Below are 23,370 nucleotides of genomic sequence, written 5' to 3'. Positions count from 1 at the left end.
AGTGTGCCCTCAGTGAGATGTACCATCCCTGACCACATGAACTTGTCCACGTGTTTGTGGTTAGGTGAACTTTCCAAGTAACAGCACTGTAGAGGGCACGTGTGTACATTCATACATGCATACAACACTCACTCCACATTATCTATACTAGCGTGCAGCCATGCGATCCTTTTATAACTTACGGGACCTTGCTGATGGCCCAATCCGAGCTGCTTGAAGACCTGAGCATGTGTCCTCCGACCACCAATGAGCGGTCGTCTCACGGGCATGCTCAGATGGAGAAAGCAGTACTTAGTTCCAGGAGAGTCTACTCGCCGCTGACTGATGCTGACTGCTATAACTGAACCTGAGGCGGCAACAGCAACCAAACGCATAGCATTAGCCTGAGCAAGACACTGGGACCAACGTCTCTGCTGAGCAGGAACCTCTGCGGCTGCAGAAGAATGGGAGACCGTAGCGGACATGGCTTGAGATTCCCCCTGTGCAGTTGCAGGAACTCGATGCATAACACCCGTGCCACAAACTTCCAACTGACTGTGGGGAAACACAGATGGGCCATTTGGCAGTGAAGTTCATACATTATGTTCTATGGGCATCAGAGGTCTTCTCCACAGAATCCAGAGGAGAAAAGCATCTACACCAATGACCAAACATTTATCATGATACTGAGTGACACAACCATGACAAGCCCTGCATCTTCAGCCACAAGTCTGGCTATGGCCAGCATCGGTTGATAGTATGCAGTTTGCAGGGGCGGCAAGAATTGCTAGCATGGGCATTTTTTTAAACTGCAAACAATGACCCAACTCTCTTATCTGCCAAATTTGCTAAAAGAAACTCCGCAAAGGCAAAAATTGCAATAATTTGGCAACTACATGCATTACAGGCATATGCGCATACAACATTCCTTAGTCTGGGAATCTCACTGCACTAAAATGCGGACTAGCGGGCCTTGCCAAACATTGACTGACCCATCCATCAACCAAATCTGCTGCTTCTTCCTCTTCCGTCACCATGCCAAGTCATCTCACATAGGTCTCTGATCGAAGAAACTCCACTTGTTTAACCCCGAAAGTCATGTCAGTGAGAGCATGTCAGCTGTTGCAGAAGTGGACATGCCTGCTGTTTTTCTGTCACCAAGAACAACACATCTTTCTCAGTCCACTAATCCTGCACCTCACTCACAGTCCAGCAGTTTGTTGTGTTCATCCTACTCCACCCTCTCTTAGCACAGCAGCCATTCCTCGGTCCCGCAGTTGTGGTCACGTAAAAGAATGTGTCCCTCTACACATGCCAAAGCTAAGAGCTTGAATTACACCATCTCCAATCTGTTGTCCATGGAAATGCTGCATTTCCGCCTGGTGGATTCAGACATTTTCTGAAAAGTTGATGGCCGTCGCAGTCCCCCAGCACCAGTTGCCTGGACACCATTACATCTCTGAGAATACTGTGCCTGGGCTACACCAACAAGTCGCAGACAGTATCACCCATTCTCTGAAAAAAATCTATGGCTGCCAGGGTGCATTTGATGACTGACACCTGGATGAGCAAACATGGGCAGAATGTTACACCGCACTGACTGGGCACTGGATGACTGGTGGCTGTGGGGGAAGGCAAGCAAAGGGGCTGCTCAACAAGTCTTGGAATCCCCATGGCTTGCTGGACAAACCTCTATCTAGCACTTCCTCCACTGCTTCTGCCTCGTCTACCTCCTCTAGGGCCTCCACCTGCGCCCTCAACCTCTCCCTTAAGGAGACATTTGACCCAACAGTGCAAAGTGAATCACCTTCCACTAATATGCATTGTAGATTGCAGTCACACAGCTCAAAGATCGTGGACAGCTATTCAGGCTGAGTTAGAGCAACGGCTGTCTCAAATGAACCTGGAGCCAGGGAAGGCTGTGTGGATAATGATGAAAACCTGGTGGTGGCCCTAGGCCAGGCCAACCTCATATATCTGCCTTGAATGGCTCAAGTCCTCAATATGGTGGTACAACAATTTCTCTGCCACTATCCTGGCCTGGATGCACTGCTACAGAGAGCACTGTCACTGTGTGCTCACTTCCAACTTCCGACAGTCGCACCCCGAGGGTCATTGACTTGCATTGTTGCAGAGGTCTTTTGGCCTACCGGTTACCTGTTTGATTTGCGATGTTCTGACATGGTGGAATTCCACTTTGCACATGTTGCAGCAGCTGAGGCAGCAGCGATGAGCCCTGGTGCAGTATGTTTTTTTGCATAGCCTGGGCCAACGCAGTACAGACGTGGTGCAAAGATGTAGGCACAGATGAAGGATCTCTGCACCCTTCTGCACAGTTTTAAAATGGCTACTAAGATGGGTAGCGCTGACGATGCCATAATCAGCATCCCTATTCCGGTCATCTACGTTCTGGAGCACTCTGAATAGCCTGTGTGATGAGATGGTGGTCCCAGAGGAAGAGGTGGAAGCAGAGGAGGATGCAGAAGAGACAACAATATCTCTAAGTTCTGGACTGCCACCGTACAGGCAGGTGCCATGGGAGCATGGATTACAGTGATTGAGGGGAGCTCTTGATACCAGACTACCTTTTACTGAAGGTGCAGGAGGCAAGGAACTAATTGAGGATGAGGAGAAAGAGGTGATGGCTGCGCCACAGTCAGTAGATGAAGAGGAAAATGATTTCTTCTCTGTTGTGCATGAGGGGACGGAGGAAGCAAGCTTGAGTGTTACCCTGCCACCAACACACCATGGACTTGGGCATCATTGAAATGCCCAACACATGAGCTCCTTCTTGCTGCACCATGATGCCTGTATTTTTACAATTAGAAAATGATGCTGTCTACTGGGTTCCCACTCTGTTAGATCCACAATACAAGAGTAAATTTTGCCAGATGCTTCACGCTAGAAAGGATGGCACATACTGGAATATTGAAACATGCTTGTAGACAATCTTAAGAGTTGTTTTCCCCAAGACAGCAGTCAGACACACTGTGTGTGTGGCGCCGCTGAGGGTTCAGTTGCCACAGAGGTACTGCACCACCTCCTGAGGTGTGGTACCCCACCATCCAGGTAAGTTGGAGGCTCCTGACCACATTCCAACACCTGCACCCATCATCACAAAGTAGTGTAGCAAAGCCACATTGAGGCTCCTTGCTTGGAGTGTAGCAGAGCACCTTTGGTGGCTCCATGCTTGGAACACGAAACGTGCTGGGAGGCGGGTGGAGTTAGAATACATAAAAGAGTGGGAAGGTTTAGGAGTTCAAGTCAGTCAGTTCAGTTCGGAGTGGAGGAGAGGAGATCCCTGGGAGAGGGATGGAAGAAGGAAGTGCTTCAGCAGATCACAGTGACCTGGGTCTGCTGGCACGGGAAAGGAAAGAAAGAGTCAGACATTGAAGAGAACCCTGATTTTCCATAAGAAGGAAAGGACTAGTACGGAAAGTAGGAGTAAAAGGGAACAGAGGACATGGGTTAGAAGAGAACCCTGCCTAGAAGTTGTAAGCGCAAGGCCGGGGCCCGGTCCCCGAGGTTGTATGGATACTAAGAGTCCTACAGCAGACACCGGTGGAGTAGTGGGCTGTAAATGCACTACTCCCATCTAAGACTTGAGGGCACAACAGCAACTTGGATAGTGAGCTGGGACTTAGGAGTGAGGAGTCCCTGAAGCAGGCTACAGCTGTCTGCCATACAAGTATAGTTCTTGGGAACATCTAACAGGATGAACTCCAGTACTTCACTCAAAGGCGCTATAGAGGAGACGTTCAGAAAGGCACATGTTGGTGGAGTGTTGGAAGGGAGCATTCCATCTTGCTTGGAGGCTGACTGGGCCCCTGACCCGGAGGGCACAGCACGGAGGCAGGCACCTGTTTGTACAACAGACTGTGAGTAAAGCTTTGGAACTACCAGCCCTCGTGTCCTCTACTCATTCCGGCACCAACACCCCCAACACTGCTACATTGCTGCACCATTCACGTCTCCCAACTATCATCTCCTTTACACTGCCCTGGGACTTCAGCTCCACCTGTGGGGAGCTTCAGCATCTTTGCTGCACCACACCACCAGTCCCAGAGGATCTCCATGCAGCGTCGGCTTAACATCTCAATTGCCGAACACCACAGGTGGCGTCACGAACTATTCATTTAATCCACTACATTCCACCATTCAATCTCCCCTATTAATTGGGCGTCCAGGGCCACGGACCGGGTCACTGCTGCCGTGACACATCCCGTTGATACCGGCCCGGTACCGAGTACCCCACAGCCCTGGGAGGGTGACCCATGTGCATCACAGCTCTAGACTTCCAAGTCCGGGAATGTCAAAGTGTCACTGCAAAAACATTAGCCACAGTAACAATGTAAATGGTATAAGCAATTTTTGTGAGTCATTTCACACATTTTTTACACCAGCACTAGCAGAACAGAGTACATGTCTGACATGTTGTGAATGAATTGAGAAGATGGTGCAGAAGTATCTCGAACTCAATATCAATGCCATCAGGGGAATTTGGACCCTTTTGTATTTTGGTTTTAAAAAATGGAAGAGTGACCTGAGCTCGCATGTCATGCCTTTGAGGTTTTGTCATGCCAGCAATATCTCATTTAGCACTGCTGATGGATAAACACATCCGGCTTTCCACTGAAAGTGTAGACCACCAAACATTCATCAACATGAACAAGACATCCATCTCCAATGACTTTTGCACCCCAGTCATAGACCGGGCAAACTAAGCGATGGTGTTTGGTGGGTTGCCTGTAGTGTAAGGTGTGTCAGAGGCCTATTGTACTGTTTCTACTCTGTGGAAATTGATGACAATTTAGTGGTGTGTGACAGTACTCTTTTGAAATCTGAAGACACCAAGTTGGGTCTCCATCTGCTGGTTTGCCTGTATTGGAATGTGTGCCAGAAGCCTATTAGGGTATGTGCACATGTTGCATATTTAGATGCGGATCCACAGCATTTTTGGCTGCACGGATTTGCATCAAATCTGCAGTGTAGTGCACAGCCAATGTTAGTGAATGGGAAATTCAGGTTTGTTGACCACATGCTGTGAGAAAATTCGCAGATTTGCAGTGTTTTTTTTCCACAGCATGTCAATTCTTTTTGGGGATCTGCAGTGTTTCTTCATCCATTGACTTCCATTGAGTCAGGCACATCCGCAGCAAAACCACAGGTGTAAAAAAGATCTGCGGATTTGCTGCGACTGTGGGTGCGAGAAGCGCTGCAGATCGGGAGGAGGGAAGAGTGTGGACGGAGTGTGGGTGGAGACTATGTGTGTGTCTGTTTGCGGGGGGTCTGCCTGTATGTGTGTGTGCGGGTCTGTGTGTCTGTGTGTGTATCTGAGTGTGTGCGTGTGTCCCTGTGTGTGTGCATGTCTGTGTAAGCAGCCATTGTCTGATGAGACTACTGCTCCCATCCGGCTATGAATGCTCACAGTGATAGCATTGCCGATGATGGGACAGTAGTCCCATTAGACAATGCATGTGTTCAGTAATGGAAAAAAACAAACATACAGAACATACAGTACATACATATACACATACATTACAGACAGTACATACAACATATAACATAGAGAACATACTCACCAATCACCTAGTCCCCGAAGCCCTCGATCTCCTGTAATAAAAATAATAAATCAAACTATTCATTACTTTTCCGCCGTAGTCCAGTTAATAACGAGTGTCCTATGACGAGCTTCTGTGTAGAACACTGACATTGGGTGATGTCAGTGCTCTACAGGGCCTCCGCGATGCACAGGCGGAGGTAATCATCCGCATTGTATCCCTCCGCCGCCAGCAGAGAGGTCCTCTAACCCTATACCTAACCCTAACCCTAAGTTCATTCTTTTACCGCCAATGCTGTGTGAGAAAATTCTCACGCAGCATTGCCATAAAGTGAGGAGATGAACTCAGGTAACCTCTTCAGTGATGCACTGCAGGTGCCATTGTCTCCTGCCAGTGCATTGTGAGAGGCCCTGTAGAGCAGTAACATCACCCAATTCTATTCATTACCAATAATAGTCAATGGGAATTTGAGAATTGGAGTGCAAATGCTGTGGAAAAATCCACGTGGATTCGCTGCAGTTTTTTTTCCGCAGCATGTTAATTTTTTGCGCGGAAATGCAGCGTTTCTGCACCCATTGACTAAACATTGAGTAAGGCAAATCCGCACATCAAAAAATGCATGATAATCCGCAACAAATCCGCAATTAATCTGCAAGAAATCTGCAAATCCAAGCTGGGTCTCCTTCTTGTGTGTTGCCTGTAGCAGTAGGGCTCCCAGACAGTTAGGCCTGCACTTATTTTCACCTTACTGCAAGCTTTACTCTTCATGCATTTTTCTGCTGTTCTTCTGTGCCATTATAAAATGTTCTACTGTGGGTCAATTAATCAGTCAACTACCTGTGTTACTTTCCTTACATTTTTCTACCAATAGTACTCTGTGAAACTGATGTTTGTGCCATCTGAGTGTGGCTGGGAAAAAAAACATTTCATGTGTTGCATGAGGTATCAGGGCTCCCAGCAAAGAAGGCTTACACTGCTCCCTGAGCAACCTAATTTTAAATCAAACTTAATTTCAAAGCTATAAATGCTGGTCCAGACCCTCATACCTCATACACTGGCCATGGCTGACTACTTCAGTGCAATTATAAAATGTTCTACTGTGGGCAGCTGATCAGTCAACTACCTGTGTTACTTTCCTTACATTTTTCAACCAAAAATAGTCTATGAAACTGACGTTTGTGCCATCTGAGTGTGGCTGGGGAATAAAACAATTGGAAGTGTTGCATGAGGTATCAGGGCTCCTAGCAAAGAAGGCTTACAATTAGCCACCAGGTCTTAACTGAAACTTGAATTCAAAGCTCTGAATACTGGGCCAGGTCCTGATTCATCATGCATGGCCTATGGGTGACTGCTGCTCTGCCATTTGCAAATGTCTACTGTGGGTAAATTGATGCCACTTTTCATGTTGTCTGCCCCTAATCTTAGCTGTTTGGGAAACTTTTTTTTCACCCTTTAAGGTTTTGTATATATGTTTTGTTTGGCCTCCCATTGAATTTAATGGGATTCGGGTACGTTCATCAAACTGTTCGGCGACCATGTTCAACGAACATCAGGTCATTCGGCTAACCGAACTGAACCTTGGAAGGTTTCCTCATCTTTATTGAACAGCATTTACAGACGGTCGTGTATTATGTAATCTTACCTTGACTAATGACTGTGGCAGTTCAGTATTGCTGATTTGAAAGATATTCCCCAAGAAGGGCAGAGGTGTAGGTCCTGGGGGTAGGTCCTTCTGTTTGACCCTACCCCACCATTTGATGAGATAAATAAGTAGAGTGACTCCAGCAGCCAGGAGAAGCGTTGTTGCGATGTTCAGAGCCATTCTGAGCCCCTGTGACTACAGCTCAGTTTGTGTTGTGTCCTGTGTATTTGTATTCAGTAAGGTAAAGGGTGATCTTCCAACATGAAATCAGTGAGAACAGATAGGGTGAATGGAGAGTGCAGAGTTACATCTGTATTGTACAACACTTCCGCTCTCATTGCTTGCAGAGAGGGCAGTCTCATCTTGGTGTGATGTCAGAGCACTCTGGAAATCAGACATGACACCCCACCCCTCTCACAGCAAACACTGAGATGGGGGGGATACTGTAGCTGACTCCTCTGTTCTTTTGCTACTATACAGATATGCTAATTACTGAGAACATATTAAAAAATCAAATATAGATTTGACCCTTCCAAAATATACTCCTTTATTTCAATCAAAATATTATTACTATGGATGAAGCAGCAGAAGAAGAGGAAAGAGAGAGAACGTCCATTTATACAGGAAGGTACTCGTCTCATGTAAACATTCCGCTGGTAATCTAAAGAATGAGCAAAACATCTGCTTTCCTGAGGGTGGTGAGCCTGTGGAAGTCTGGATATCACTGGATAGATCATGCAGACGCGTAGCTAGGAATTCAGCTGGAGGGGGCAAAATATTTGAGTGGGCTCCTAACCAGGCTACTGCGTGTACAACTCTAGTGGAGCAACCTAATAGATATAGGGGACTTCATCTGAGAACCATGCTGTTACTGGAAATCTCTATAGAAAGATGCAGGAAGGATGTATATCTTTGTACCGTGTTAGCCAGTAGATAGAAGAATATTCAGAATTGAGAGTCCTCAGTGGTTGATACCTTTTAATGGCTAACTGAAAAGATGGTAACACATTGCAAGCTTTCCAGACTACTCAGGTCTCTTCATCAGGCTAGACTAATACAAAATCTGAAGTATCACATATTTATGCATATTTGTGCATATATACAACCCTTGGCAAAATTTATGGAATCACCTGCCTTGGAGGATGTTCATGCAATTGTTTAATTTTGTAGAAAAAAAGCAGATCACAGACATGGCACAAAACTAAAGTCATTTCAAATGGCAACTTTCTGGCTTTAAGAAACACTAAAAGAAATCAAGAAAAAATGTGGTAGTCAGTATTGGTTACTTTTTTAAACCAAGCATAGGGAAAAAATTATAGAATCACTCAATTCTGAGGGAAATAATTATGGAATCATGAAAAACAAACAAAAACACTCCAACACATCACTAGTATTTTGTTGCACCACCTCTGGCTTTTATAACAGCTTGCAGTCTCTGAGGCATGGACTTACGGCCCGTCACACACAGCGATCTTGCTAGCGAGATCGCTGATTTTGTGACGCCACAGCAATCTCACCAGCAAGATCGCTGTGTGTGACGGGGATCAGCGATCGGCCCCACTGCCGGGTATTGCTGGGCCATTTTTCGTTCACTGGTCTCCCGCTGGCCATCACGCATCGCTGCGTGTGGCAGCGAGAGACCAGCGATCAGCGACGCTGAATGCTGGTTTCTAATGTAAACATCGGGTATCCAGGAGCCGCGCGGCACCAGCGACCAGGTTAATGATGTGCCAGCGATCCCATCATGTCGGATCGTTGGTGGGATCGCTGGGACATCGTTATGTGTAACGGGGCCTTTATTGAGTGTCAAACAGTACTCTTCATCAATCTGGCTCCAACTTTCTCTGATTGCTGTTGCCAGATCAGCTTTGCAGGTTGGAGCCTTGTCATGGACCATTTTCTTCAACTTCCACCAAAGATTTTCAATTGGATTGAGATCCAGACTATCTGCAGGCCATGACATTGACTTGACATGACATTGACTATTTGCAGACTATGACATTGACAATGTTTTCACAGTTTTTGCTCTATGGCAGGATATAAGATGAATCTAATGATAATAGTGGGTGAAAAATTAGATGAAGTAGAAAAAGATATAATCTCACGCACCCACAACAAGTACGGACAACAGAAGACCAACTGTAGTAGTATAATCACAGACAGAGGACAAAACCAGTCATAAGGTCAAATAACAAATAAAATCAATTTTATTGGTACATAAAAGATCATATAGGCAGACAGGCACAAAGTGAAGCTTGAAGATGTAAAGGTCATTCCAACCACATGTACGGGGCCCTGGGTAGGTATGACAGAAGGCAGGTACATAGCAACATCATAACACATTGCTCATGTATGCACAGTGGCAATAAAAGATAAAAAACAGGTACATAACAACATCATAATAATGAATATATAACACATCGCTCATATATGCACAATGGCAATAGAGAATACCCAAATTAGGCAGAATTAACAAGGCCTAAGTTGGGCCACATTCATCAAGTAAGCAAATAGCACTAGATGTGCATTATAATAAGAAGATAAATATACAAGTACCTTAAAGAGACAAGGTACATTTGGTCCAGATTTTAGACACAGCTGACTGTGAACAACCAATATCTTTTGCAAGATTGCATGATGATTTACCCTCTTTTAAGAGTTTGATAATCCTCTCCTTTGTTTCAATTGACATCTCTCGTGTTGGAGCCATGATTCATGTCAGTCCACCCGGTGCAACAGCTCTCCAAGGTGTGATCACTCCTTTTTAGATGCAGACTAACGAGCAGATCTAATTTGAGGCAGGTGTTAGTTTTGGGAATGAAAATTTACAGGGTGATTCCATAATTTTTTCCTCAGAATTGAGTGATTCCATAATTTTTCCCGTATGCTTGGATTAAAAAAGTAACCATTACTGACTACCACATTTTTTGTTCTTGCTTTCTTTTAGTGTTTTTTAAAGCCAGAAAATTGCCATTTGAATTGACTTTAGTTTTGTGCCATGACTGTGATCTGCTTTTTTTCTACAAAATTAAACAACTGAATGATCATCCTCCAAGGCCGGTGATTCCAGGGGTTGTATATATATATATATATATATATATATATATATATATATACAAAACAATGTATGGATGGCAAAGCAAGTGGTAGTAATATCCCAACGTAATAGGAATGAAAAAATTACTTTTAAACATGCCAAGGAGTTGAAAAGAAAAGTCTTGAGTGAGGGAAAGAAGGGCTCAATTCTGGCTTTACTCTCAGAGGGATACAGAGAGTGTCATGTTGCCTCCATCCTTAAAATGTCTAAGACAGTAGTCCATTACAACAAGGTCAAGCAGTAGACACTGGGGACAACAAAGCTACAGACCGGCAGAGGGCGAAAACGACTCTCCACTGACCGGGATGACCGTCATCTTATTCGCATGTCACTCAGCAACCGCAGGATGACATCAAGTGACCTACAAAAGGAATGGCAAATGGATGTTGTGGTGAAGTGCAGGGCAAGAACAGTTTGCAACAGGCTCCTAGAGGCAGGGCTCAAGTCATGTTTGGGAATGTTTAGTTAGCAAAAGAGAAGACTGAGAGGAGACTTAATAGCTGTCTACAAATATCTAAAGGGCTGTCACATTGTAGAAGGATCATCTTTATTCTCATTTGCACAAGGAAAGACTAGAAGCAATGGGATGAAACTGAATGGGAGGAGACACAGATTAGTTATTAGAAAAAACTTTTTGACAGTTAGAGTGATCAATGAGTGCAACAGGCTGGTGAGTTTTCCTTCAATGGAAGTCTTCAAACAGAGGCTGGACAGACATCTGACTGGGATGATTTAGCGAATCCTGCTTTGAGCAGGGGGTTGGACCAGATGGCCCAGGAGGTCCCTTCCAACTCTACGATTCTATGATTCATGTAAAAGCAGAAAAAACTTTCATCAATGAGAAGCAAAAGAGAGCCAGGCTGAAGTTTGCCACAGACCATAAGGATTGGACCATAAAGGACTGGTGTAAGGTAATCTTCTCTGTTGAGTCTAATTTTCAGCTTTATAATTACATAAATATTTGCGCTAAAAAAGTGTGTCCTAAAATTCAAAGACAAAACACCCTAAAGTATAACATGCAATATCCATAAAAAATAATAAATAAAGATAAAGCACTACTATGCCTAGAGAAATGGGATTGGTGTGATTTTAAGATAAAGCACAATTATGTTAACCAGACGAGTACCTTTCAACACCTGAATAGAGCCATGTTTAAGAGGTGCTCTGTAATCACAATCCAAGGCTGAGTACACAGAGTGGCTGCTCCCACTGAAAGCCGAAGGTCCTTGTGCTGAAAAGATGTCCCGTTATAGTCCAAGTGAGGGAACCTCCAAAATTGGTATCAAAGGTTAATGATAAAATGTCACTAATGTGATGACAGGTAAAGGACGATGTCCTGACTGATGACAATCGTCCACCTTGTTAACAGAATAGCGCCGCAGCACAGCAAGAGACACGCTGTGTAAAAGCTGCAAACCGGCAAGGAACAGGACCTTGCGTGACGTCACAATCACGTGATGAGTCACGTGATCAGCTAAGGAGTGCTAGACGGACCAAATTTCCTACGCGTTTCAGAAGACTACAGCTTCCTTCGTCAGGGTTAATTTTCAGCTTTGTCAAGCGCATGGTCTAATCATTAGATGGAGACCTGGAGAAGCGTACAAGCCACAGTGTCTTGCACCCACTGTGAAATTTGGTGGAGGATCAGTGATGATCTGGGGATGCTTCAGCAAGGCTGGAATTGGGCAGGTTAATCTTTGCGAAGGATATATACTTCAAGTCGCATATAAGGTTATCCTGGAAAAACAGTTGATTCCTTCTGCTCAGGCAATGTTCCCCAACTCTGAGGACTGGTTTTTCCAGCAGGATAATGTGCCATGCCACACAGCTGGGTCAATCATTATGTGGATGAAGGACCATCACATCAAATCCCTGTCATGGCCAGCCCAATCTCCAGACCTGAACCCCATTGAAAACTTTTGGAATGTACTGAAGAGGAATATGGATAGTCACAAGCCATCAAACAAAGAAGAACTGCTTACATTTTTGTACCAGGAGTGGCATAATGTCACCCAAAAGCAGTGTGAAAGACTGGCGGAAAGCATGCCTAGACGCAAAAAAGCAGGGATTAAAAATCATGGTTATTCCACAAAATATTGATTTCTGAACTCTTCCTGAGATAAAACATTAGTATTGTTGTTTCTATATGATTATGAATTTGTTTTCTTAGCATTATTTGAAGTCTGCAAGCTCTGCATTTTTTTTGTTATTTTGACCATTTCTCATTTTCTGAAAATAAATACAAAATTTAGTGCTTAGAAATACAAATAATGTTGTCAGTAGTTTATAAAATAAAGGAGCAATTTACATTTTACTCAAAAATATACCTACAAAGATAAAAATCAGACAAACTGAAAATGTTGCAGTAGTCTCTTAATTTTTGCGACAGCTGTATATTCAGTTCCATTATCTGCACGCAGGGCTTTTGGCATTCTTCCAAATTTGTTAAACACTACATCAAGATATTCTTCAAGTTTCTGTGGAACTTCATCCTTACTGTGAAGCAGGTAGGCGACTGTATATCCCTTCTTGCTAGGAGTTTGAACACTCATTGGACCACACACTTCTGTATGTATCAGATCCAGAGGCTGTGTAGATCTAGTGGTGCTTATTTTAGGAAAGGATTTTCTGGACATTTTCCCTATAAGACAGCTAGTGCTCTTCATCATTTGACTACACTGGTTGATTTCAATACCATTTGCTAGTAGAGCTAGCTTCCTTACTGCTTCTGGGTCTCTGTGCCCAAGATGGCTGATACAGTTTTTATGTAGATCTTGTCTAGCACCGTACACTCTTTCTTTGCATTATAGGTGATAAAGTTCATTTTGGGTTTTTCCTTCTGCAAGAGTGTGACCCTTCTTTGAGATGATGCAGCTGTTATCTCTAAAAGTAACTACATTCCCTTTTTGCGTGAGCTTCTTTACTGACAGAAGATTGCTTTCAAGGCTGGGAACACAGAGAACATCCTTTATTGGGATCTTTTGGCTTTGTGCTGAGGAAACTGGACAGTGGAGGTAGCAGTCCCCTACTTCTTCTGAAGTCATATAGTGACCATTAGCTAAGATGACCTTTTCTGACTTGCTTTCATTAAGGTCAGTGAAGAAATCCTTGTTATTTGTTATATAACTGCTTGCACCAGAATCTATACACCATATATGCTTTGTAGATGGGCCAGTACTGGCATAAAACACGGGTATTACATACCTGGTAATGTGTTTTTTCATGAGACATGACGGCACCACGAGAGAGGGGATCTGCCCTACGAGGACAGGAAACCTTCAAGATAAAAAGGGGCGGCTCCTCTCTCCGCATCAGTTGTTTTACAGAGCACGAGAGGAACTCCGCAGGTTAGTTCACACATGAACAATACATATTTTACACTGCTAAATTTCCAACACCAAGGGAGTGTATAATACTAACGAAACACCCAACTAATGACGTGATAGGGCGGGAATATAAGGGTGCCGTCATGTCTCATGAAAAAACACATTACCAGGTATGTAATACCCGTGTTTTTCCATGGTACATGACGGCACCACAAGAGAGTTACAGAGATTTGTATTCTCTTTTAGGGGGGGATCACTGCCTGTAACACTCTTCTCCCAAATGTGAGATCAGAGGTGGCAGATAGGTCTAATCTGTAATGTCTGAAAAAGGTAGATGGAGAGGACCAAGTGGCCGCCTTACAGATTTGGTCGATGGAGGCGTCCGCTTTCTCCGCCCAGGACGTTGCCATGGCCCTCGTGGAGTGGGCTTTTAGGCCCTCTGGAACAGCCCTACCTGCACTACTATATGCTAGTATGATGGCCTCTCTCACCCATCTAGCTATAGTTTGCTTAGAGGCTTTAAGGCCTTTCCTTGCTCCTTGATACGAGACAAATAAGGCCCTCTGTTTCCTCCATGGTTTTGTCACCTCTAAATACTGTAGGATACATCTTCTAACGTCTAAGCAATGTAATTTCTCTTCCTTTTTGTTACCGGGGTTAGGACAAAAGGATGGCAAGATTATTTCCTGGGCTCTGTGGAATTTTGACACTACCTTAGGGAGGTATGCTGGATCTAATCTCAACACGACTCTATCGTCCATAACCTGAGTGTATGGTGGATCTGCGTGTAAGTCCCCAACCCTACGTGCCGATGTGAGCGCCACTAACAGGGCTGTTTTTAAAGTTACCACTTTATCTGATGTTGCGTCTATTGGTTCAAATGGACTTTCCGTTAGGGATGATAGGACTAAATTTAGATCCCAGGGAGGAGGTTTAGGAGATGGGACAGAGTCAGCTCTAGCACAGGCCCGGATAAATCTGACGACCCATCTATCGCTTGCCAGGTCACAATTAAATAATGCTGCCAGGGCTGAAACGTGTACTTTCAGGGTGCTGACTGCTAAGCCCAGGTCCAAACCCTTTTGTAGGAATTCTAGTACCGCCCTCACAGGCACTTCCCCCTCCTGTATTGGGCCTGAGGTGGACAAAAATTTTCTCCATATCCTCCCATATATTTTTGTGGTCACTGGCTTTCTGCTACTAATTAGGGTGGAAATCAATCTTGCTGAAAAGCCTTTCTTCTCTAACAGTGACCTTTCAAATTCCAGGCTGTCAAATGCAGCCTGGAATTCGGAGGATGATTGAAGGGACCCTGTGTTAGGAGGTCGTGATCCTCTGGGAGCACCCATGGGTTTGTCACTGACATCACCCTCAGCCAATAGAACCACGGCCTTTTTGGCCAAAAGGGAGCTATCATAATTACTCTGGCTTGATCCTCCCTGATTTTTTTCAGGACTAATGGAATGAGGCATATTGGAGGGAAGGCGTATAGGAGACCTGATGTCCATCTCATTCTGAAGGCGTCTACTGCCAGTGGCATGTCTGCTGGTCTTAGGGAGCAGAATTTTTGAACTTTCCTGTTGGTTATTGAGGCGAAGAGATCTATTATGGGTTTTCCCCACCTCTGCACAATGTGCTGAAAAATGGACTCTTTTAGGCACCATTCTCCTTGCTTTAAGTGGTTCCTGCTCAGAAAGTCCGCCTTCAGGTTGTCCGCGCCTCGAATATGCAGGGCCGATAATGAAAGGAACTGATGTTCCGCCAGAGTCAAGATTCTTTTCGCTATTTCCATCAAAGACCGAGAACGAGTGCCCCCTTGATGGTTTACGTATGCAACCGCCGTACGATTGTCTGATAGGACTTTCACATGATGTCCTCTTAGGTGTGTCAGTAATCTTTCCAGCGCTCTTTCGATGGCTAGTAGTTCCCACTCGTTTGAGGATAGATCTTTTTCCCCCCGCGCCCAAGGGTCTTGGAGCCACAGGGTGTCTAGATGGGCTCCCCAGCCCCAGGGACTGGCATCTGTCGTGACTACTCTGGAGGCTGCATATGTCCAGGGTACTCCCCTCGGAGAGGACTCTATCTGTAGCCACCACTTTAGCGACTGGAGTACAGGATCCGGGATGGTAAGCTTCTGTTCCAATTGCCCCTGAAGCGTCAGATCGTTTTGTAACACACACCACTGAAGTTCCCTTGTGTGAAGTTGGGCCCATTTTACCGCTGGTATGCAGGAGGTTAGGGACCCCAACACTGACATGGCTTTCCTCAGCATCATTGTTGGCTTTCCTAACGTTGTTCTGATTAGGTTTTTGATTTTCTCTTCTTTCTCCTCTGGGAGGCGACACTCCTGCATTACCGAGTCTATTGTTAGGCCCAAAAAATTCTGGACCATCGTTGGCTCCAACCTGGATTTTTTGAAGTTCAGTTGCCAACCCAGAGTCTGAAGAGTCTCTATTACTGTCTTGACTTGTTCCTGACAGTGAGCGAAATCCTTCCCCACTATCAAGAAGTCGTCCAGATATGGTATTACTAGAGCATCTTTTTCTCTGAGATGTGCCGTGACCTCCGCAATTAACTTCGTAAAGACCCGGGGGGCTGTTGCTACCCCAAAGGGCAGAGCCTTGTATTGAAAATGATGCCACTGAGAGTTTATCTGGACTGCCACCCTGAGAAATTTGCGGTCTTGCTGCCGGATCGGGACATGATAGTAAGCGTCCTTGAGATCCAGGACCGACATGTAACACCGAGGGAAGAGGAGTTTCACCGTAGACCTTATCGTTTCCATTTTGAACGATGGGACTACTAGATACTTGTTGAGGCCTTTCAGGTTTACAATCGTCCTCCAGGAATCGTCTGGTTTCTTTATCAGAAATAGGGGGGAGTAAAAACCTTCCTTCTTTTCCCCTTCTGGAACTTCTTCCAGTACGCGCTTTTGTATAAGCGATAACACCTCCCCCTCTAAACTCTTTTGTCTTTCTTGGGATGATTGTACCGGAGTTTGGATGAATTTTTGTGGTGGCCAGTGGTGGAATTTTAACTCCAGACCTGACCCTACTATTTGTCGGATCCAGGTACTGGATGAGATCCTTTCCCAGGCTGGGAGGAAGTGAGAGAGCCTTCCCCCCACCTGAGAGGGACCGTCACTGGCCGGGTTTTTTGGCTTCTCTAGGGGGCTTACTAAAATAGAAGCCTCTCCCTCCTCTGTATCGTCTGTCAGAATTATTTCTGTCACGTTCTTTGAACTGTTGCCTTCTAAACTTTCGGCCCCTCTGAAAGGAGCGCCGAAAGGCCTGAAACGGTTGTTTCGGAAAATTCTTTTTTGTGTCACTCGCTTTTTCCAATACTTCATCCAGTGCTGGACCGAATAAGAAATTTCCCTCACATGGTAGAGAACAAAGCTTCAGTTTTGCTTGTGTGTCCCCCGGCCAGCACTTGAGCCATACCGCCCGCCGTCCTACATTTGTTAAGGCTGCTGATTTTGACGCTAGTCTGGCCGAATCTGCTGACGCCTCTGCAAGAAAGCCCGCCGCCGCTCTAATAGCCGGTAATGATTCCAGAATCATGTCCCTGGGAAATCCTTGTTCTAACTGATCTTCCAAGTTGTCTGTCCATATCTTTAGGGACCTAGCCACACAAGTGGCTGCGATGGCGGGTCTTAGTGCGCCAGCCGAGGTTTCCCAGGCTGATTTAAGGCAATTGTCTACCTTTCGGTCCAGTGGCTCTTTTAGGAACCCCAGGTCCTCAAAGGGTAGGGAAGATTTTCTGGCGACCTTTGATATCGCCACATCAATTTTGGGGGCCCTATCCCAGGACGAGGACGCTTCCTCCTCAAAGGGGTATCTCCTCTTTAGGGAATTCGTTATCTGGGACTTCCTTTCTGGCTTTTCCCATTCGCGTTTTATTAGTGCTTTTAGTTGCTCGTTAACAGGGAAGGCTTTACGTTTTTTCTTTTGCAATCCGCTGAACATGAGATCTTGGGCTGTCTTTTTTGTCTGTTCTTCTACTAGTCCCATGGTAGATCTAACTGCTTTAATGAGCTCATCCGTAGTTTCTACTGGAAATGTATCTTCCCCATCCGAGCTACTTCCTACATACTGAGACTTATTTGAGTCGTCCTCTGACTCTGTAGAGTCTTGCTGAGAGACCCCTGAGGTGCTTGCTCTCCTATTTTTCCTTTCTGTATCTACAGGTTGTAATGCTCTTACTGATTTTGAAACTTCTGTCTGAATTATGGTCCTCAGACTAGCCGAAAATGAGGGTGTCTCCTCCGCTATGGTTTTGTTAATGCATTCCTGGCACAACTTTTTGTTCCAGGCTGCCTCTGTGGGGTTTTTACATAAGGCACATTCCTTATTCTTCGACTTCCCTCTATATTTCTTAGGGACGTCCTATACTCCACCCCGCCAATGTATATAAGAGGAGGAGGAGGAGAGGGAGAAAGAAAAGGAGAAAGAGAACAGATATTAGATAACTGGACTTTCTCGAAGTTCACTCACCACTCGGACGCTTCATAGAACGGGTACCGGATCTGGAGGTTGGCTGGTCCTTTCACTGTCTCCCAACGAGACTACGGACCCCTCTTTCCTGCGGTGACGACCCGCCCGTGCGCTGCCCGAGTGGCTCACACTACTGCTGCGACGTGCTTTCTCCTCCGAGCGCGACCGCCCCTCTTTTGCTTCCTGGCGTGGTAGCACATGCTCTGGCGAAGGGCTCTCCATTACGCTGCTTATGCTGCAAGCAGTTACTTCTGCTCCAAATTGGTGCTGTGACGCCTGCTCGCCTTCTCTGGCGAACTTAAATAGCCCCCTTTTTTTTTTTTTTTTTTTAGACCAACTGGTCTTGCACCTGCCGCGCCTCTATGTGGACGTGCGTGCGCGCGCATGCGTGCTCCGTGCCCCTCCCGGGACCGTGCACACCTTCTGCTTCTCCCAGGCCCCGTGGTGTCGTGCGCGCCGCTCTACTTCCGGGTCGCCGCACCACTTCCGGTTCGTCGGCCATGATGCGCGCTCTCAGTGCGCGCGCCTCCCGGTGCGGCCCGGCCGAGTGAGCGTCTGCATTTCGGGACCCCCGGACACCTCTTACCTGCATGGTGGACCCCATCTCCCTGCTCTGGCGCAGGTATGTGCGGAACGACCTCTGCTGCGGGGTCCGGTGTCTGGTGCTCACAGGGAGGGTACACAATCTGTGGCCTCCGAGGAGCTCTTCTGCCCGGGCACTGATGTGCCTCCCGGGCTGCATGGCCACTATATGTCAACAGGGAGGGACACTATCAGTGGCCTCCCTGGACCTCCTCGCTGACCTCCGTTCGCCTGGGTATCTGCCCGGCTGTGGCCATGCTCTCGCTCAGGGGGGGCATAGGTGTATATGGCCCCCGAGGCGACTACCGGTACCCGGTGTCGGGTGTAGCAGACCCATGCCTGCCACTAATCACCCGACCCAGGCCCAGGCATCCTCTTCTTTCTTCCATCAAGAGGTTTTCATCTTGAGGGTTCCCCATCGAGGACAGGAAACCAACTGATGCGGAGAGAGGAGCCGCCCCTTTTTATCTTGAAGGTTTCCTGTCCTCGTAGGGCGGATCCCCTCTCTCGTGGTGCCGTCATGTACCATGGAAAAATGCAGCTTCAACACATGCTGAATCTTCCTTTACAGCTGTTTTAACCCTTTGATGGCTGTTTTGTTTTTAAGCTGACTCTTTCTTGCTTTCTATATTCTGCAGGTTGCTTGAAAGCAGAAAACCCCTTTAGGATCATATAATATGCTAAACATTCAACAATCCAATCATTAACCAGGTGAATGATCTGCTTCCATGCAACAAGACTGTTCACAACTAAAATGTTAAGAATGTTATTCCACTCGATCATAGGAGAAGAAAAACAAATCATTTGAAAGTGTCAGATGCATCACATGATGGCCCCTGGTGCTTCCAATGGATGGACCTGTTGACTATATTGGGAGCTGTTAGCCTTTCGTCATGGTGTCTACCATTATTCCAGACTAAATGCATACAGTATGTGAAGATATCTAAAGCTATACAACTCTGTTACACAAAGTAGCATAGAAGCCTCAATAAAATAAATAATTGTGAAAAAGCAAACAGGAGATGCAAAGTATTCAGGACAATAGACACGATACAGTCCAATATTTTTATTAAGATAAAATGATCACAGATGTTGTATATTGTATTATATTGTGCAAAATAGAGTTGTGGCATAAAAAACACTAAAAATATAATTAAAAAACCTGTATGATTATTTTGAGCCAGCAAGTTTTTGTAGTGTTTTGTCGGTTATGGAACCTATTTGTGGAAAATAAAGAAAACCAGCACCAAACAACTAAAAACATACCTTTTCGAGATTACTCGGTGTATAGCTTGCAAAATCCAGGGTGCAACAACATGATCAGCGTCGTACAAAGGCCAGGTCAAAGAGGAAAAAATAGGTGGCACTCCATGACGCAGTAAAGCAGTCCGTTCTTTATTCAATTCAAGTGGTACATGGATGCAAGAGCACAGGTTAAGAGGAAGTCAATGGCCGTTTTGCATCGATCAGATGCTTTAAAGGTTGGTCCATGTACTACTTGTATTGAATAAACAAAGGATTGTTTTACTGCATCACGGAATGTCACCTATTTTTTCCTTTTTGGCATGGACTTTGGAGCTTAGTCTTTTCCATTGTGCAAGACGTTCATCTTCATCTCAGAAACGAGGGATGACATTCATCTGGTAGGACTGAGGTCTTGAAGCATTGGTGTTGGGCTCGGGTCTTATGCTCAGATTATTTCTGTCTACAGTGGGCTCCAAGGTGAACTTCTGCAGTATGGTGGTCAGAAAAAGGAAGAGCTCCATGCGAGCCAGGCCTTCTCCCATACATGTACGTTTACCTGAGAAAACAGTATGGAATGAGAGTACACAATAGGAAGTCAAGCTAAACTTAAAGGGACTCTGTCAGCACAACATGACGGTTCTAAATCCCGCAGCTCGATGCTTCATGGTGGGGCTAAATATTTAAATACACTTTCAATCTTCTTTGATTAGCAACTCAGGCTTCATAGAGTCAAAGAAGGCTGACCATAGATGGAAAACAAGCAGTTAGGAAGGTGTACGGTATATAATTGGCCCGGCCATAAAGCTGTAACAAGGGGGCACGGGGGGGGGGTAGTTATGGTCGAGATACTTAAAGGCATAGTCCACAGATAGAGTCCACTAAGCAAATGGTCAGCGAACACCCCCGGCCCCTTGTGCATAAATAGACAGAACTGACACATCTCCTTCCCAAGAGTTACCTTTTCTTTCCAGCCACTGTAATCTGGCAATCAAAATTCAGGGTCACTGATGTGATCCAACAGGGATAACTATTTTATGTTTTCTCAATAGTAACAAAGTAGAAAAAAGTAGTAGAAAAGAAGATATAACACTGTCTTCCTGCTCTTTCCCTGAAACTATCCACAGCCGTACCCACAATGGCCACGGTAGCTGAGTTCAGGCAATCAGTCCACATGCTGGAATCTGGACGCTTATTGTCCCTTCAGCTGGGGCCCATCCAAAGTCCGGGGCCCGTGTTGTGGTCCTTTAGTTCTTAGTCCGGTGCAGCAGATTTCCCCCCTCCTGGGAGTCTGGCAATGCTCTGTTGCGTCCTTTGGCCCGGGGCAGCAGATCCTCTCCCTCCTTGGAGTCTAGCAATGCCCCAGCTACAGCCACACATCTGCTCAGGGCTAACGTGCCCAAGCTTCTCAACTGGGAGCAGCAGCATCCTGCCACCTTTGCTGCAGCTGGCCCAGCCCACTTCCTTAACTATTACCTGTTGATAACTCTACATCAGTGAAACAGCACAGATGATTTAAAGGACACTTTCACAATACCACAATGTATATAGAACGCTACAAGATAAGGCAAGTCAGTACGATCACATGGTGTTTACAGTGGACTACAACAATAGTACACAGAGAGAACATGCAGCTCAGGCAAAAATTAAGAGACCACCACATCAAAACCCTGTCAAGGGCTCCAGACCTGAACCCCATTGAAAACCTCTGGAATGTAATCAAGAGTATGATGGATAGTCACAAGCCATCAACCAAAGAACTGCTTAAATTTTTGCACCAGAAGCAACGTGAAAGACTGGTGGCAAGCATGCCAAAACGCATGAAAGCTATTTTTAAAAATCATGGTTATTCCACAAAATGTTGATTTCTGAACTCTTCCTGAGTTAAAACATTAGTATTGTTGTTTCTCAGTGATTATGGACTTGTTTTCTTTGTATTATTTGATATCCGAAAGCACTGTTTTTTTATTTTGACCATTTCTCCTTTTCAGAAAAAAATACAAAATTTATTGCTTGGAAATTCAGAGACATGTTGTCAGAAATTTGTAGACTAAAACTTACATATTACTCAAAAATCTAATATATAAAGCTCAAGTGTGTGTATGTATGTATGTGTGTATGTCCGGGATTGGCATCCGCACCGTCGCAGCTACAGCCACAAAATTTGGCAGTCACACGTGTGGACCCCGAGAGTGTCTTAGGCTATGTTGTGAGGCAAAATTTTAACCCCGCGCATTCCAATTCACCAAACAATTTTGCCCCTATCTACATAATGGGTAAAAAGTGTGTGTGTATATCAAACCCCCCCCTCATTATGATGTCATAATGGTTGCCATGGCGACGCTGATGTCATCATAAGTTGCAAGCCCAGCTGCTCATTCTGATGTCATAATGGTTGACTATGGGATGGAGGATGTGTGATGGGTATATGGGCACTGGACTATGGGATGGAGGATATGTATGATGGGTATATGGGCACGGGCCTATGGGATCGTGGATATATATGATGGGTATATGGGCACGGGACTATGGGATGGAGGATAATTATAATTTGCTATAACTAACCACAGTTAGTTACCATGCCCGGGCAGCGCCGGGCTCTTCAGCTAATATGCCTATAAAGAGAAAAATCAGACAAACTGAACATTTGGAAATGGTCTCTTAATTTTTGCCAGAGCTGTATGTGACACATATCATATACAAGTTTTGTCAAAAAGAAGGTCGCATAGGTCACACTTGGGAGAGGGGCAGTTGAGGGGGTCCTGCCACCTCTTTACAAAGCACCACGTGTCTGTGTTTGGTTTGAAAAGTCATTCTCTGCTGACAGAGTTCCTTTAAAGAGTTGTGTGGTGTAGAAAGAATATTCTAAATTGTCTTTAAAGAAATTTTGAGTCACCATAAGTACAGGAGGTCCCTTTTATGTTTTCAATACTCTAGATTTAGTAGTGATTCCAATCAGATTGAAATTATTAATTTGTACTTATGGGGGTTCCTAGGCCAATCTTTGCTATTATAAGGCCTATAATCATAGCATGTGTGAGAAATTATTATTATTCCTATTCTTTATTTTAGATTACCATTATTTCCATGGTGCTGTACTTGAGAAGGGGTAACAAATAAAATACAAATATACAGTGGGTATGGAAAGTATTCAGACCCCTTTAAATTTTTCACTCTTTGTTTTATGGCAGCCATTTGGTAAATTCAAAAAGTTCATTTTTTTCTCAGTAATGTACACTCTGCACCCCATCTTGACTGAAAAACAAAACAGAAATGTAGAAATTTTTGCAAATTTATTATAAAAGAAAAACTGAAGTATCACATGGTCATAAGTATTCAGACTCTTTGCTCAGTATTAAGTAGAAGCACCCTTTTGAGCTTGAGTTTCAAACTCAGTAGGACTTCCTCAGGAGAAACCATTTGTGCTATCTCCTGAGGAAGAAGT

General features: G+C 45.0%; 3 protein-coding genes across 4 annotated transcripts in view; all 3 read right to left on the bottom strand.

Annotated features, from left to right (window-relative positions):
• Nucleotides 1-7,520, bottom strand: part of LOC141052012 (cytochrome P450 2A4-like) — a 139,592-nt gene extending 132,072 nt beyond the window's left edge. The window contains exon 1 of the mRNA XM_073549180.1: nt 7,183-7,520. Within this exon, the coding sequence (XP_073405281.1) occupies nt 7,183-7,362 (180 nt within the window). The 5' untranslated portion in view covers nt 7,363-7,520. The remainder of the gene's footprint in view (nt 1-7,182) is intronic.
• Nucleotides 7,521-16,744: 9,224 nt separating this feature from the next.
• On the bottom strand, nt 16,745-19,165 carry LOC141052011 (uncharacterized). Its single transcript, XM_073549178.1, has 2 exons — nt 18,129-19,165; nt 16,745-17,993 (listed from the first exon to the last, which is right to left on the bottom strand). Exons 1-2 carry the CDS (start codon nt 18,321-18,323, stop codon nt 16,746-16,748), a joined length of 1,443 nt encoding a protein of 480 aa, XP_073405279.1. The 5' UTR covers nt 18,324-19,165; the 3' UTR covers nt 16,745.
• A 569-nt stretch (nt 19,166-19,734) lies between these two features.
• The window catches only part of LOC141052010 (cytochrome P450 2C8-like), a 51,310-nt gene continuing 47,674 nt past the window's right edge, over nt 19,735-23,370 (bottom strand). Inside the window, exon 9 of one of the 2 annotated variants that reach the window (XM_073549176.1) lies at nt 19,735-20,484. In XM_073549176.1, coding sequence (XP_073405277.1) covers nt 20,300-20,484 — 185 coding nt within the window. In that variant the 3' untranslated portion in view covers nt 19,735-20,299. The other variant, XM_073549177.1, reaches the window with a different exon arrangement.

This window comes from Dendrobates tinctorius, unplaced genomic scaffold, assembly GCF_039654945.1.
Source record: "Dendrobates tinctorius isolate UK_male_01 unplaced genomic scaffold, ASM3965494v1 ptg000158l, whole genome shotgun sequence".
Lineage (NCBI taxonomy): Eukaryota > Metazoa > Chordata > Amphibia > Anura > Dendrobatidae > Dendrobates > Dendrobates tinctorius.
Note: the sequence above shows the minus strand (reverse complement) of the source record. Positions and strands in the feature narration are given on the sequence as shown.

Excerpts from the sequence above, each read along its gene's own strand:
- LOC141052011 (XM_073549178.1), bottom strand. The coding sequence starts at position 18,323 with ATGGAGAGCCCTTCGCCAGAGCATGTGCTACCACGCCAGGAAGCAAAA. Across the intron at positions 17,994-18,128 it reads CCAGCCAACCTCCAGATCCG|GACGTCCCTAAGAAATATAG; the intron begins GTACCCGTTCTA and ends GGTGGAGTATAG.